General features: G+C 33.9%; 2 protein-coding genes across 5 annotated transcripts; both read left to right on the top strand.

Moving 5' to 3' along the window:
• Nucleotides 1-3,499: 3,499 nt before the first annotated feature.
• LOC131022655 (E3 ubiquitin-protein ligase RHF2A-like) lies at nt 3,500-7,182 on the top strand. 4 transcript variants are annotated; one of them, XM_057952181.1, is made up of 9 exons: nt 3,539-3,767; nt 4,841-4,973; nt 5,055-5,101; nt 5,307-5,369; nt 5,478-5,586; nt 5,691-6,067; nt 6,147-6,251; nt 6,348-6,680; nt 6,756-7,182. In XM_057952181.1, exons 2-8 carry the CDS (start codon nt 4,842-4,844, stop codon nt 6,646-6,648), a joined length of 1,134 nt encoding a protein of 377 aa, XP_057808164.1. In that variant the 5' UTR covers nt 3,539-3,767; nt 4,841; the 3' UTR covers nt 6,649-6,680; nt 6,756-7,182. The 4 variants fall into 4 exon arrangements, with proteins under 4 accessions (XP_057808170.1, XP_057808164.1, XP_057808159.1 ...); XM_057952192.1 differs by having other exon boundaries at nt 3,765-3,886; XM_057952187.1 differs by having other exon boundaries at nt 3,500-3,767; nt 6,348-7,182.
• Nucleotides 7,183-15,047: 7,865 nt separating this feature from the next.
• On the top strand, nt 15,048-17,144 carry LOC131022684 (DNA-directed RNA polymerase II subunit 4). The gene is made up of 6 exons (XM_057952199.1): nt 15,048-15,304; nt 15,698-15,806; nt 16,064-16,141; nt 16,388-16,421; nt 16,500-16,568; nt 16,920-17,144. The coding sequence occupies exons 1-6, from the start codon at nt 15,256-15,258 to the stop codon at nt 16,995-16,997; spliced, it is 417 nt and encodes a 138-aa protein (XP_057808182.1). The 5' UTR covers nt 15,048-15,255; the 3' UTR covers nt 16,998-17,144.
• Nucleotides 17,145-17,202: the final 58 nt, after the last annotated feature.

Here is a 17,202-nt window from a genome sequence, read left to right as displayed (position 1 = left end):
ATATTTGTGCAGGTTGCCTCGTATACAGGGAAGAAGAGGGCTGTGAGTGAGTACAACAAGTCTCTAGACAATGCTTATAAGTCATCTGTGCACCAAGGGCTAGCCACAGAAATTGTTAGACAGAAATTGCTTATAAGAATCTGGTGCTTATATGGTGGGAGAATTCTTAGACAGAAATTTATGTGATATTTATTATATTTGGATGGTAATGTATGAATATTTTGGATGTTATATAATATATGTTATCGATGGCAATGTCATTTTGTTTTAGAATTATTAATTTAATTTTTGAGATAAATAACAGGAAAATTTTAAAAAATATATTACCGTTATAAAAAGTGCAAAAAACCGTTATGTATTTCTATCAAAGATAACGGTTAAAATCGTTATAAAAAGTGCAAAAAATCGTTATGTATTTCTATCAAAGATAACGGTTAAAACCGTTATAAAAAGTGCAAAAAACTGTTAACTATAATTAAAAAAAAAAATAAAAAAAATTATAATACATAACGGAAAAATCTTTATACATAACGGTGAAAAACTGTTATGTACAACCTTTATAGATAACGGATGCGTACTGTTATGTATGACGCATCGTACCGTTATCTATGCTAATATACATAACGGTTTTGAATCGTTGTCTATGATACGTATCATAGATAACACCACTATACACAACGATTTTTTTGCTCATAGATAACGGAAAAAATCCGTTATCTATGAGCGTTTTTCTAGTAGTGAAGCAGGCATGAGATTCTTGCTTCAAAACCCGTGATTTTCAAAAAGTCGTGAATTCCTCCCTATTTCAACCCATGAGCCGTCCAATCTTGATCAAAAGGCATGAGATTCTCTCATTTTCCAATGTGAATTACTACAATCAATCCCCTTGTTGTGAATTATTTCGTATATATCTAATGTTTAAAGCCGTGAATTATTTCGAATATATCTATTTAATTATTTATATAAATATCATCATTTTGGGTTATTCATATGTATTTTTTTTAGAATATATATATATACGAAATGAGGACACGTTTGTGGGTTATAAAACATTAATACAAAGGCTAAAAAATTCAAATTTAGGTATGTTGTTAACAAAAAAAAAATTCTGAAGGCAACGGACTAACAAGCCGCCGAAAAACCCTAGCCGCCTGCAGAATCCGCGCTTGAAAATACCGCACGGATTCTACAGGCGGCTTGTTAGTCCGTTGCCTTCAGAATTTTTTTTTGTTCACAATATACCTAAATTTGAATTTTTTAGTCTTTGCATTAATGTTTTATAACTCACAAACATGCCCTCATTTTTTCAAACTTATGATTTTTATTAGGGTTACAAAGTGACGTGACTTTACAATAAATACATATATCTCAGATTTTGTACATTTTTTAACTACATATCTTATACATTTTCTACACAATTGTACTTGTGTAAGAAAAGTGTAAGAACTTTTACAAAAAATCATGCAAATCTATCAACATCAATTGTGATTTGGATAATTTATAAGCTACTTATATGGATGAGTAGTTTTGTAAGACATATTATCAAAGTGGGCACTTTAAATTTCCACCCAATTTAAAATCCCATTTGCAAAAGAGACTTTTTATTAGGCAAGTTTGAATTTGGCTATGTCAAAATACCAACTCCAATAATGAAATATCATAAAATTCAAATATCATAAGACTGACTTCTATTGTTCATTTTGAATTTGGAGTAATATATCCTAAAAGAAAAAAATATATGCAATGGAACCTTGCTGAAATTTGAGTGAGAATATCTGATGTGATTATATTTATGAAATATATATTACAACATGACAATATTGGAACCTTACCGAGTTTTGAGTGAAATTTTCTGATGTGATTATAATAATGAAATCTATATTACAACATGACAATGTATTGTGCTCTTTTTTTTTTATATAATCCAAAAGTACATTTAACAATTTATCAAATAGATTCAAATTTATAATACTTTAACCGATAACTGATTGTAACAACAACAACAACAATTAAAACTAAATCAAAAGATGATATGAATATTTATTTGTTTATATTTCGTATTAGAATAGCTTTTTCGTGTGATACACTGTAATAATTATAAATATATATATATATATATATATAACTAAAATTTAAAAAAAATCTAAATATGTTAAATGAGATTAAATATTAATTTAGTGATTCTTAAAACAAATTATAATATATAATATGCTATGCTTTTATATATAAAAAAGGTTATATATGATAGTTCCCACATAACATAATACATAGTGTCCCATTAATAATTTTTTTATATAAAATAAATAGAAATATATAATTAAAAAATTAAAATTAAGAAAAAAAGGAAAAATAAAATTATTTAAAATAAGGTTTCCAGACTCAAGCAAAATATTACTCCCTTCGTCTCACTTATCTTGACACACTTTCCTTTTTAGTTTGTCCCATTTATAATAACACTTTCCAAAAATAGTATGTGATCTCTACCTTATCTACACACGTTAAACAAGTGGTCCCCATCCACTTTACACTCTTAACTTCTTATTCTTAATTTTTGTGCCCAAAGTAAAAGTGCCAAGATAAGTGGGACGGATGAAGTATTAATTAAAAATATAAATTATTTAATATATTAAAACTTTAAATTATCACAACTTGTTCATTTTTAATATATTGTTTACATATCGTAAGTCAAATTAAAAGTTCTTATATGATATTTTATTCAAAACATATTATATTATATATTTTACTCAAAACATAATTAAATACAAATGAAAAGATGTGCTCTAACTATAAAATGAACAAAAAGTTGAAGAGATTTATAATTTAAAGATTAGTTGTGAGCGGTTAATTTAATTTCTATGGGTTTAAAGTTTTGAATAAATTATTATATTAATTTCTTTTTAATTTATAAAATTATCATTAAAAAAATTTTGAAATCAAATTTTAAGTTAGAGATTTTCTTTTAACATTATACTTCCTCCGTCCCACGAATCTTGACACGTTTGGTTTCAACACGAGAATTAAGGAATTACAGTATTTTAAGTGTGTAGTTATTAAAGTATAAAAGTGATAAAGTAAGAGAAAGAAAATAATAAAGGTGATAAAGTAGGAAAGAAAATATAATAATTATTGATTTATATGGAAATGTGTCAAAATTCGTGACACGGATGGAGCATGAATTCGTTGAAAACATTATACATTTTGACTTTCATGGATCAGTATAATAATTATAATTATCTTCTAGAAATTGAAAAAAAGAAAAAGTTTGTTACAAAATAAATGTGGGCATACACGTCAATCCCCAAACTAGAAAGTTTCTTCCCAATAGAAACAAAATTGAAGGGCTTCTTACTAAGATCTCTCTTATTTATTTATTTTTTAAAAATTCCGCTCGTTTTATGTGGTGGGATTTCAGCAAACAAACAATAATTTCAATAGAATGAAAATAAAAATAAAAAATATCGGCATCAAAGCCACGTGTCACTACTGTAGCTAGTGGAAGACCAGGCATTACTCCTTTCCTCCTCCAAAGATGTGTCTGTGTGTCAGTGTGTGTTGTGTGTTTTTTTGTGGGCTCAGTCATGTCATCAGACTCACCACCGCCAAAAAAGTAAAAGAAAGAGAAAAAAAGAAAGAGAGAGAGAGAGAAAACAAGAAAAAGGCTAGAGAAGAAATAATTATTCTCCAAAAACCAACAAAAAGAAAAGTCCAAAGAAATAGTAATTATTTTTTCCTCATTCTCATTTCTTTCCCCAAATTCACTCATTCAGGTACGGTCTCTTTCTTCATGCCCTCTTATTTTTCTTCTTCAATCACTGTTAGATTTGATCTGCTGCTGTGTTTGATCAATTTGTTGGGGATTATAATTTTCAATTTATTTATTGTTGAGGTGATTCTTGAATTTTGATTGTTAATTGTGTGAAATTGATGGGGGTTTTGTTAGTATTTTTTAGTGTTTTTCTTCTATTATTCGTTTTGGGTGTTTGCAATCCAGTGTTTTGAATGTAAAAAAAAGCCCCTTTTTTTGTGTTTATGTGCAGTTTTTTGGTGTTCATTTGAATGATTAAGACCTATATATAGCAGAAGAGAATCACGATTTGTTGAAGATTCTATTTTTATTTTTCTTAATGAGTTTTCTGGGATAATTTGGGAGGTCATAAAGATACTTCCCCTCCAACCAATAGACAGGGGTTCGAGTCATCTAGAGGTTGAGGTTGTGACTGTGTTTTTATTTCTTTGGTAATAATATTTAAACAAAATAAAAATAAAGATACTCTGGATTTGGTTGGCCATTGTTTGATTGGGTTATTTCTGGAGTAGAGTTGAAGTTTTTTGCAGTTTTTATGGGTGCCTTCTAGCATGAAGTTTGATATCTAGGAATAAATCGATCTTTTTTGCTCGAGTAAAGTGTTTGGTGCTTACCACAAGCCGTGTAGCTTATTAGTGAAAGTCAGACGCGTTAGACGTGATAAGTCTCTTCAATTTCATTGTGTTTTAGAGTTTGTGTGTAGTGTGGTTGTTCGATCTTTTGTTTATTGTAATTGTTGAAATTGTCAGATCGTATATAACTACATTTACTCTTTAGAAGTGTGATGATTAGCCTGTATATTTGAAGAAAGATCACTTGGATTTTTTTATATGTAGGATAATTTGCATTTTCTCTGTTGAATTTGCATCACTGTGTTGTTTTTTGAGCTATGTTTTTTATGTATATCGTGGATATACTGGCTAAGTTCTTGCATATTCTTCAGTCATGTGATTGAGTGATGAATGAATGTTTCAACTTCTCAAATCTAGATATTGTGCATACGTGTTGTTAAATCCTGATTCACATCTGTAACAGGATGGAAGAGGAAAATGTGTCCGAGAAAAGTTTGACCTCCGCAGCAGCTTTTGTGGAAGGAGGAATTCAAGATGCATGTGATGATTCGTGTAGTATATGCCTCGAAGCTTTTTGTGACAGTGATCCTTCCACGGTATGTGCAAGTGCTATCTTATTAACCAATCATTATGTATTTTCACCTTATTGACGATATGATTGAAATTACTATTTTCAGGTAACTAGCTGCAAGCACGAGTTTCATCTTCAGTGCATTCTTGAATGGTACAAATCTAACATCTCCAATCCCCACCTCCCGAAAATAATAAATATATTGTAGATACCTAATGCTATACAACATTATATTATGCTGTGGTTCCATTTAGGATAACATAGGTTGTGACTGACGAATTATGACTGTAATCTGATTTTTCGATAAATTTTCAAATTGTGGATCGAAGCCAGTCATTAAGTTGATACAAATGTACAGGTGCCAGAGGAGCTCACAGTGCCCAATGTGCTGGCAGCCCATCGGCTTGAAGGATCCCAGTAGGTATATTGATATGACTCGCCCTCTTTTTTATGATAATCTTTACTTCCCTTTCTCGTTGCGAAATTTTATTCTATCTGGGCTCTTACCATCGCCCGACTGCTTTGGCAGCCAGGAGCTGCTCGAAGGTGTGGAGCACGAGAGAAATATCCGAATGAACCCTCCTAGAAACACCACTATATTTCACCATCCAACTCTAGGGGACTTCGAGCTACAACATGTTAGTCGTTCTTGGCTTATGCTTTCTCATTTCATCATTTCGTTTGTCGCTGTATACAAAAGTCACATATCCCGTCGTGATTTATAATAGAACTTCCGATGCAGTTGCCGGTTACTGCAAGTGAATCCGAACTTGAAGAGCGAATTATTCAGCACTTAGCTGCTGCTGCAGCTATGGGTAGGGCCCGTCACTTTGCTAGGAGGGAAGGTCAGCGGAACAGGACTTCCGCACAAGGCCGTCCTCAATTCTTGGTTTTCTCGACCCATCCTAATGGAGCTTCGGCCGCCTCTCCCGCTGCTCAGAGAGAAGGTGGCTTTCCTCCTGCGGTCATGATAGCGGGCCCGAACTCTCCTTTTATTACCGTCGAAGATTCTGAACAGCTTATTCCTCGGATTTCATCTGCTCGAGCCGATCAGCATATGGGCACGGGGTCTGCATCAAGTGCTTCTGCTACTGCTGCAAGCCGGCCATCAAGCAATAGGTACTTTCTATTGATCATTTCATGAGTTGCTCCACAATGTAAAGGTGTCGTGACCCGTTGTCGGTCTGTGTTCTTGTAGGTCTCCTTCACAGACTTCTTCAGGTAGTCAAGATCGAGCTGGACCATCGGATCTCCATTCGTTCTCAGAAACTCTCAAATCCCGCTTTGGTACATTGTCAACGAGGTACGATGAAAGCTTCTGCTCCGTGCTTATTACTCGAATACGCATATTTTTGGGCTGTTCTAGTCCAACTCAAGGTTTTAACTATATAAATTCCAGATACAAGGAGTCGATAACGAAGACCACGAGAGGTTGGAAGGAGAAACTGTTCACTCGCAACAGTCAAACGCCCGAACAGCCTACCCCCGAAGTTCGTCGAGAGTCTGGCCAAGGTATCGCTACTGTATCTGAGATGATGGGCCATCTTGAAGTATCCGAAGACACTAGAACGAGAAATATTGAGGACGGGTCGAGTGAAGTCCCTACCAGCCAGCCAGCCATAGAGACGAGCACCGGCCCTTCTATGGGTGAGCACGAGACACGGGCTCCGTGTGCTGCTGCTGGTTCTGCATCAAACTAAATTTCGACCAAGCAACTGCCATCATATTCTTGGTAAGTATGAACTTGATTTATTAATTAGAGTTTCGAGAACACGAAGGTGCCGCTAATCTTGTGTGGTGGTATCAGATGGGACGACTTTGGACCGTGCTTCATCTCGACAGAAATAAGAGGGAAGTGATCCCCCTTTTCTCAACGAGTATGTAAATGATACATTAGTCCGTAGTTTCTAAGAATGCATGTCTAGCTAGAACGAACATGGATCCGAAAGAAACACAAGTGGCAGCGCCTCATGTTAAATAATCATCGAGGTTACGTTTGGCTTTTCCTTTGATTATTATGAACATGGTCAGGATTAGGGAGATTTCTTGGCAACCCACTTGGATTTGCTGCTTGGCAACAGGTATGCTATTCTGAGGCACGTGCTCGTTTTGTTGAAATGTTCGATTTTCAGCAAAACAAGCTCAGTTTCAACTTTCTTGTACGTTTCGGGATTTTTCCGGCTGGAAAGGAGGGTCAGGATGATTTGAGATTAGTTAAGTTTCAAGATTCAAAATGGACGTCTCATGCCCCCTTAATTTTCATTCTAATATTGTCCAAGTCTATTTCAGTCTGGGTATGAGATTTTTATTTTTGTTTAAGGTGAAATCGTTGTTAATAACTAGTTTTATTTTTAAATTCTATATGTGAATGTGAACATCGACCCGAAGTATACAGTTGACAATTTTGTAAGACTGGATTTTTATGTACGGTCGTTTCGCTCAAGTCATTGCAAAACAAAACATCCAAATATAAATACAATTACAAAATTAGAAAATGAACAAGTTACATTATCTACAACCGAAAAAAAGAAAAAAGAAAAAAAACACTACCAAAAATAATGCAAACTATGTTTAAGAATGAGAATGACATTTTTGCCTATTAACACTTTAGAGTGAAAATTTAAAATGTCTTATTCTTTAAGTTATATGTGAAAAATGTCATTTTTTTATAAACATAAGTATTTTATGTCCTATTTTTTAAATATCATTTGATTTGATGGGTTTGCTTAGTTTTTTGTGAAAGTCTTGCACATTTGATTGATTTGTTGATCGATTTGATAGCTATCAGTCATAAAAGTCAACGATTTGACAGCTATCAGTCAAGAGTACATGTGACCGGTGGATGGCTAGATCATGTGTCCGTCCGATAAAATCATCTGTCCGCCCACATGATTTGGGTGCTAGATCATGTGTTCGCCCGGTGAAATTATGTGTCCACCCGGGCGGACACATGATCTAGCCACTCACTCATCATATGTACTTTTGACTGATAGCCGTCAAATCGTTGACTTTTATGACTGATAGCTGTCAAATCGATCAACAAAAAAACCAAGCAAGCCCATCAACATCAAATGGTACAATAGGTACTTCACATAATTAAGACATAAAATGCTTAAGATTATAAAGTAGGGTATTTTTCATATACAACATAAGAAATATGGCATTTTTGCCTATGAACACTTTAAATTATTGTGTTTGGTTAAATTTTTGTCAAATAGGGAAAGTGAAAAGAATCTTGAAAATTAAGAAAAATAATGCAATTTTTCAGGATTCTTATTCCTTAACTTTTCTTAGGTTTTTTTTTTCTTTTCTTATTCTTAGGATTCTTGTATTTTGCATTGTGAATTATTATTATTATTATTATTATTATTATTATTATTATTATTATTATTATTATTATTATTATTATTATTATTATTATTATTATTATTATTATTATTATTATTCCCTAACTATAAATCCGTAATGTTTTTCAAAATTTGGTTATTGCACCAGATCCGAAAAAGTGACTTTTAAATTCATAACCTTTTATTTTCGTCTCAAATTTGTCCGGTGATCGGTCAATTTCCTACGTGGACATTGGAAATTGACACAGAGCAGTCGAAAATGACACAATGGCGCCGAAAATGACACTTGGATTTATTTTTGACATGTGAAATAAAATAAAAACTAGAATTCGAGTTTTAAAACTAGAATTTACAACCAGTTTGATGAAGTTACAACTAAATTACTAGTGTTAGTTGTGAATTCAAGTTTTAAAACTCGAATTCACAACCAACTCTATTGCTGGTTGTGAATTCAAATTTTAAAATTCGAACTCACTATTAGAAATAATACTAGTCGTGAATTTGAGTTTTGAAACCTTGAATTCACGACTGCCAATAGGGGTGTCTAAACGGGTAGCGGGTATCGGGTATACTCGACCCTACCCGATACCCGACTAAGACGGGATACAGGTCGGGATCGGGTATTGGATAGGCGAGAATTGCGGGTATCGGGTATACCCGCATAACAATTAATTAATATGCATTTTTATTATTTTATATAATTTAAATTATTTAATGCTAGTTAAATCTTAATTTTGATTTTTAAATTCTGAAATTCCTATAAAGAATAGAAGAAGAAATGCAGCGTGCCCTAACTCTACTCTCTCATCTCTGTATATGACAATGAAGGATATTATAAAATAATTTGCGTAAATTTCTATTACCTTTTTCTTTTTATTTGTAAATTTCTGTCACATTTAGAGCTGTCAAAATGGGCCGAAAGTGGCCCGGCCCGCCCGTAATTTTGGCTGGGCTGGGCTATAATTTTTTAGGCCAAAAAAAAAATGGGCCTATCTAGCCCGACCCATGCAGCCGTTCGGGCCACGCGGCCTGCGGGCCAAAAATGGTCCGCCGGGCTTTTGGGCCAAATTGGCCCGGTCAATTAGTTTATACTAGAAAATAGGCATTTTTTTCCAATATAATAACTAAAATAAGTCGAATAAGTAATAATTAGCCAATTAGGAATTTTAAATCATCATTTAATTATATTTTCCTAATCTGCTATTCTTAGACTCTTAGTCTACTAATCATTATAAAAATATATTCTTTTCTAATTCAGCATCTTACGAACATGATTAAGCTTTCAAACATTTTGGTGGTCCTTTTACTTTATTTCGACTTGAAAGGGAGTAATATTTTTGTATTATTATTTTGGTGGTTGTTATTTGTTTCATCGAATTTGTCTTCAATTTTTTTTCTTTAAATTTGATTTAATTTATTAATTTTTGGAAGTAAAAAAAAATACTCCCTCCGTCCCACCCAAGATGCAACATTTTCCTTTTTGGACCGTCCCAATCAAGATGCTACATTCTTTATTTGGCAAAAACTAACACTAATTAAATATTTTCTTATTACATTCTCTCTCCTACTTTATCACTTTTTTATTTTCTCTTTCTTACTTTATCACTAATTAAATATTTTCTTATTATATTTTCTCTCCTACTTTATCACTTTATTACTTCTTCTCTCCTACTTTATCACTCCTTAATATATAACTCCTTAAATCTTGTGCCCAAAAGCAATGTTGCGTCTTAAGTGGGACGGATGGAGTATATATTTATTAATTTATAAATTTTTTGGCCCGTTTTGGCTCGACCCGCCCGACGGCCGGTATAGGGCTGGGCTTCATTTTTCGAGGCTAGCTGAAATTTTGGGCCGGCCCAACCCGGCCCAAAAAATTTCCTAGGCCCGCTGGGGCTGGCCCGGCCTGCAAGGTTTGACAGCCCTAGTCACATTGGATAATAATGATTGTTTCGGAGTTAATTTCATAAAATGTTACTAAAATGTGGTCAAACTCCATGATATTTTTGCTTAGCAGATTTACATAGAAAATAGTCAAGGGCATTTTCATTTACATGATGAAACTATAGGTTTCCATTAGTAAAAGATAAACATTTATTTATAGAAAACTAAAAGCAATTTTCGTCCCCTAAAAAAATAGTTTTCATATTTATTTTATAAATAAGAAACTAAAATCATTTTTTGATTTCATTGATAAATAGTACTAGCAACTTGAAAGTTACTTTTTTACCAAAAGAAATTAAAACAAATCAAAATTACCCAAATTTAAAAAGTACAACACGATTTCACAAGTTGCACATACTAACTCAACCAAATGCGTCAGGTACACTACAAAATTAAACGAAAAAAAAATCAAAAATTTCACAATACTGTGGGTATGTGGGTACCCTAATACCCGCGCCGGGTATTAGGGTATCCGACATAGCTATTGGGTCGGGTAGCGGGTAGAGAAAATGCTGAAAAATCGGGGTCGGGTACCCGCAAAATGCGGGTAGGGTACCCGCCCCGCCCCGTTTAGACACCCCTAACTGTCAATATTTCTAATTATGAATTTAAACTATAAAACTTGAATTCGCGACTAACACTATTTCTAATTGTGAATTATAACTTTAAAACTCGAATTCACAACCAATATTAGCTATTCAGATGTGAATTCGAGTTTTAAAACTTGAATTCACAACTAAAATTAGTGCTAATTGTGAATTCGACTTAGTTGTGAATTCGTGGATGATTTTTATATTTTTTATGTGAATGGTAGAATGGTAAGTGTGGCCAATTTTTAAATTTTGTATTTTAATAGCCAATTTTTGAATTTACCAATTCCAAAATGACTATTTTCAAAATTCATTCAATCATTTATCTATACGTTTCAAATAACACATTCATAACTACATAAATTAAAATAATAATTAAAATTACATTAAATTGTGCGTAAATTGTAGTTTTATGTTCATTAAACAATTGTATGTATATATATAAATCATAATTATACTAATAATTTTGGAGTATGTCATTTCTTGAAAGCCCAATAAATATTAGAATTCAAATTTAATTAAATTAACAGGCCAGACCCATTTAAGCAGCTGATGTTATAAGGTGCAATCATTGTGGATTGCTACTGATTTCTGGGCCTTGATTCGCCCATTTAAGCAGCTATCACTGGAGGATTTGTGTCAGGTGGTCGAGGATGCGATGGGTTGTCAAGGTTTGGAGAGGTGGATCTTCTTACTTAGGTTTGTGTGGAAGCACCTGTGCAATATTAAACATGGGGATAAGGAAAAGATGCAAGGGTTTTCTTTGATTACTGGTGAGATCATGTTGAATGAATATCAATTGGCTAGAGACCGAGTCATTATCGAGGAGCAAGCTCTTCCGCACAAGGGGGCCATTCGTTGGTTTCCGCCGTCGCCGGAAGTCCTTCGTTTGGACGTGGACGTTGCTTATCAGGATGAAGGACGGCGAGTTGGGGCTGGTTTCGTGCTCTGCGACTCAGTTGGCATCATTGTGGCAGCCGGCTGTCAGCAAATCGGCCACACGGCCACTGTGCTTCTCGGCGAGTTGCATGCGATGATTATTACTATCGGTTTTTGCTTAGCCAACAATCTCGGTCCGGTGGTTCTCTACTTGGACTCTTTATTGGCTATTCATTCAGTGCTTGATTCTCATCATGGTTCGGACTCCCTTTGTGATGATTTGTGGGAGGTTTTTGCTCATGCCTGGAAGCACGTGGTTCTCGATTTTTGTCATGCTCGGCGTAAGGCTAATAGAGCGGCGCACGTGTTGGCTCGTTTTGCTTTCTCTGTTAATGGTGTAATGATCTGGAAGTCGGGGTTTCCTCCTTGGCTATCAGATATTGCTCTTTCTTATTTGTCGTAATACATGTTTTCTTTCCCTAAAAAAAAAAAAAAACAGGCCAGGCCCAACATACCAAAAAGCCCAAAATCAGATTTATTAGTACTTTCGAAACTTTGTATTGACTTCATTAATAATGCCTAATTTTCTGCGTAAGAATTCCGCCCCAGCTTTGCCGTTTTCTCTCGTCCGCCATTTTTGCGGTATGGATTCAGAAAGTAAGGTAAGTCTCCAAGGCTTTGTTTATAAAGATAAAGACACGATCATACTTATTTAATCTTCTTTTATATTATTAATATTGTTTTGTGTTACTAATCTATACAGATCGTGCATAGGATCAGCACGTATATGGCTCTGAATGTCAGAAAAAGTGACATCCTCGCATATATGCAACAATTTGACGGGGAGGTGGATCTGATGCTCTTTGAAAACGTTTGGCAGAGGTTGGAGATCAACAATCCCTCTGCCTTCATGGTGTACTATAAAAAGTTGTACGAAGATTTGAGTGCGGGTATAACTCCTCGGAGAGAATTTTAGCTTGGTGATGCGCCGCCGTTGCCGCCCGGTGGAGAGGTTGGTGATGCAGACGCTTGAGGATGGATTTTGGTGCTCTGTTTGTTAGTAAGACATTATCTCGTGTTTAACTCTCTTATCTTCGTTTATTAGCATTAGTTATAAACTTTTTGTTTCATGTTATAGTTCTTGGTTATAATACTTTATTCATGCAGCAATTATATATTCTACACATAATTGAATACTTAATATTATAATTAAAAACAAAAAAACAAAGATACATTATGCATATGAAGCAAAAGGTAAAATAGTAATTAAATACCCAATAACAATTAATAATATCAATAAAAAGCTTAATCTATTTAAATTGTAACAAAAATTATCGATAATGTCTAGGGCTGTCAAAATGGGCTGAAAGTGGCCCGGCCCGATGGGCCCGCCCGTAATTTTGGCTGGGCTGGGCTAGGATTTTTTAGGCCCAAAAAAAACCGGGCCTGTCTGGCCCGACCCATGCAGCCCGTCGGGCCACGCAGCTTGCGGGCCAAAAAGCTCGCTGGGCTTTTGGGCCAAATTGGCCCGGTCAATTAGTTTATAGAAAATAGGCATTTTTTTCAATATAATAACTAAAATAAGTCTAATAAGTAATAATTAGCCAATTAGGATTTTTAAATCATCATTTAATTATATTTCCCTAATCTGTTAGTCTTAGATTCTTAGTCTACTAATCATTATAAAAATATATTCTTTTCTAATTCAGCATCTTACGAACGTGATTAAGCTTTCAAACATTTTGGTGGTCCTTTTACTTTATTTCGACTTGAAAGAGAGTAATATTTTTGTATTATTATTTTGGTGGTTGTTATTTGGTTCATCGAATTTGTCTTCAATTTTTTTTTCTTTAAATTTGATTTAATTTATTAATTTTTGGAAGTAAATATATATATATATATATAGAGAGAGAGAGAGAAGGGTTCAACAGAGAAGCTAAATATTGTGGAGAATAAAGAATTCGTAAAATAAAAATGAACATATCTATAATTTTAATGAACAGATCAATGTACCACATGAACAACAATTTGCCAAGGGTTCGAATCCTGCTGGTGGCGAGTTTTTCTTTATTTTTACTAAATACGACTGTTCATTACTTATGTTGATCTGTTCATAATGTGAATCTCAATTCACATTTTTCTTGCTCAACTTATTTAAAATGCGGCTCTTTTTTCCCGTCTATGTTTTTAGCTCTGAATTTCCAATAGCTACTTTCATATGCCGTAAGTTATTAGTTAAAAAATAATTTGTTTTGTGTAGATTGAGTTTATTGATATTGTTGAAGATTGAGTAGTGTCCTGTAAAGAACCCACCATTTGCACGTTTTTTTTTTTTTTTAGCTTCTAAGCTTTCAAACAATTTACTGTTATGGATTTATTTAAACATGTGCTGCACGAGGGTCTCTCTTTTTTTGTTGGTTAACACTTAACATAGCATGACTCTGTTGATGTTTGTTGAAAATTTGCTTTTTTCACTGTAACTGGGCTCGTGAAGACCTTTGCAGCTGACTTTAACTACATATTCTTTTATGCGACATCTGTTATATGACTAACTGGGTGTTGTTGCTTTGATTCTTCATTTCATGATGAAAGATTGGACATGGATCAGTTCTGCGTGGTCCTTTTCGAAATGCCACTGCTGATGATGTGTAAGTTCCTTTTGTATGATACTAATGTAAATTATGTCTTGTTGTGTCCAATTTTTTTTTTATCTTAATTTGACATGGTGAACTTTGTGTTGTAGGATGGATGGTGCCTCCATGATAACAACAACACCTGTGTGTAGCTTTGGACATGGACATATGAAATTTACCTTTTGTGTTGCTAAGTCGTATTTTACTTTGGGTCTGATATGATCAAGAGCAAGACCCCCATGGAAATTTTTATTTTAATTTTTTATGCTATTTGTTTTTAGAAGTTTGAAATCATCCTTAGTTTGCTAATAGTATTTTATTTTATACTCTTTCAAAATTTCCTTTTTTGTGAAATTATTGAAAATGAGTTATTGAATCAAGACTTCTCCAACTTATTTAAGCATCAAGATCTCCCACTCCATTTTTTTTTTCCTTCCCTTTTTTGTTGATGAAAGAAATATGAAGATGTTATTCGATATACGTGGACACGGTGAAGCACCGTTTATGTGTAGTAACAATCTTAAATCATAGTAGATTTAAGCTTATCCATATAATACACCAAACGCAATTAAGGACAAATAATCTGGTGGATTCTAGCTACTGTATCCGAATTTAAACTATATTTTAAACTATATTACAAAGCAGCAAACACGCAATTTATATTCTCCTTTCTATTACTATATCGTTTTATCCTTCTCATTATAGTAAGACAAAATCTCAATTAGTGTTGAATGTCGGGGTCCAAAATCGAATAAACAAAAGTAGATAACCCAATTTAAAGTTTCAGAAATCCCATCTATATAAGAAGCGCACCCCAAAACCCAAAAAGTCTGCAGAAAATTTAAACATTATTTCTTCAAAAATCGCTACTGCGATCTTTCTTTCCGGTTAGATTTTTGCTTGGAAAATCGAAGATGTCGACGGAAGAAGAGGAGAATGCCGCCGAGCTCAAAATTCCCGATGGTAATTGAGTATATCTTGGCTCTTTTCCCAATTTTCATGGTGGAAACAATTATCCTTTATCAAAATCAAAATTCGTTCAATTCACCATGTTCTATTCTGTAGGGGAACTTTGCCCTGATTTTTACATGTTAGGGTTGAAATAATATGTCTTAGGTAAGTTTATTCAGTGTTTCGTCGTGGATATTGTGTTTAGGGCAGGTGAATAAAAGCTAATTAATGGAGTATCTTTTTTTATTATTATTTGGTGTTCAAAAGGGGTAATTTTTCTCCATGAATCCGATTATTGCAGTAGAAGATACATTTTCTATTTAAGCAATTATGCTGTAACTTATAGTCGTTTGCCGCGTTGTTATTGTTTTTTGGAATGCGAGCTTACGCACTTTTTTTCTTTAGAATTTTTGAAGGCCAAATGTCTTATGAATTGTGAAGTTTCCCTTATACTTGAACATAAATATGAGCAGCTTCAGCAGATGGCCGATGATCCATTGAATCAAATGTCTCAGTAAGTACATTTCCACTTTGGAATTTTCATGCTTTTATTGTTTAGTCCCTGATGAGTGTTTTATTGGAGCCTGCATATATTTCTTTACTTGCTTTCGATATATTGATAATTTATTGTTCGTTAGAGTTCTAACTGTCAAATTTATATTTGCAATCATTTTCAACGATGCGATATACAGTTTTGTAGAAGTTATGCATATCTAAGGAAATACTGTCTATTCAGATGGTTGCTAGATGACGATTGTCTCTCATTTCCAGGGTGTTTGAGAAATCACTCCAATATGTGAAGCGCTTTAGCCGATACAAGAACCCTGATGCTGTCAGACAAGTTCGAGAGTATCCTTTTTGTCATTTATTCGCAGGACCTTGGCGTAACACATTCAAACTTTGTTTAGGATAGTGTTGTCTGCTCGAACTTCTATGCAGTCTCTTATATTGAAATTGCATAAAATAAAACATGCATTCAGTCTCTTTTGCAGAGTGACTTTGTATCTTAGCTTCATAATTCACTCTCTACATACCATGAGAACTGAAAGATATCATCTCTCTTTAAACTAGTGTAATTCTTAACTCAAGTTACAGAATTCTTAGCAGATATCAGCTGGCTGAGTTCGAGGTAATTATTCACTTTTTCTGATGAATCTCATTTGTTTGTCTGCTTTGGAGAAACCTTTTTAAACTGTGTGTTTTGCAGCTCTGTGTACTTGGGAACCTTTGTCCGGAAACAGTGGAGGAAGCTATAGCCATGGTTCCGTCCATCAAGGTACCCATTTTTATTATATCTTGACTGTAATACTTTGCGTTTTTTGTGAAATTGAATCGCAGCACTGCTACTCAATGCCCAAAGCTAACTCAAATGACCTGGCTTATTGTAAGTTAAGCATGCACTTTAATCTTCTAAAGTTTCCAACCTAAAAATGAAATCACCAAATATCTCCCTCCAATTAGCAAGAACTGCACAATTTTCCTGTCTTTTTGTTCTGAGCCCTCAATTTTTTTTTTGTAATGCGAATGTACTCTGAGTAGAACTTGTCGACAATTACCACTTTTAATGAATAGCATATGAATTATACTATAACGAAGGTTCTAAACGAGGCTTTTTCTTGTTTTACAGACCAGAGGAAGAGCGCATGATGATGAGGCAATTGAGAAGATGTTGAACGATCTCTCCTTGATCAAAAAGTTCGAGTAGTCTTCTTTCCGTTATAAGCATGGCATTATGGCCATAAAAATAGATATTTTTCGGGGAAGCCGATGATTGTGATATACTCATGTAGAATCAATCTTGAAACGTATATTTCGTATGCTTTGATAATAGGATTCTGATCAGAGTTTATTATATCATCATTCCCTCAAATATTCGACAAACAATTCTATACATATCCCTGGTTTCTCAG

The sequence above is a fragment of the Salvia miltiorrhiza genome, chromosome 1 (assembly GCF_028751815.1).
Source record: "Salvia miltiorrhiza cultivar Shanhuang (shh) chromosome 1, IMPLAD_Smil_shh, whole genome shotgun sequence".
In the NCBI taxonomy this organism is placed as follows: domain Eukaryota; kingdom Viridiplantae; phylum Streptophyta; class Magnoliopsida; order Lamiales; family Lamiaceae; genus Salvia; species Salvia miltiorrhiza.
Note: the sequence above shows the minus strand (reverse complement) of the source record. Positions and strands in the feature narration are given on the sequence as shown.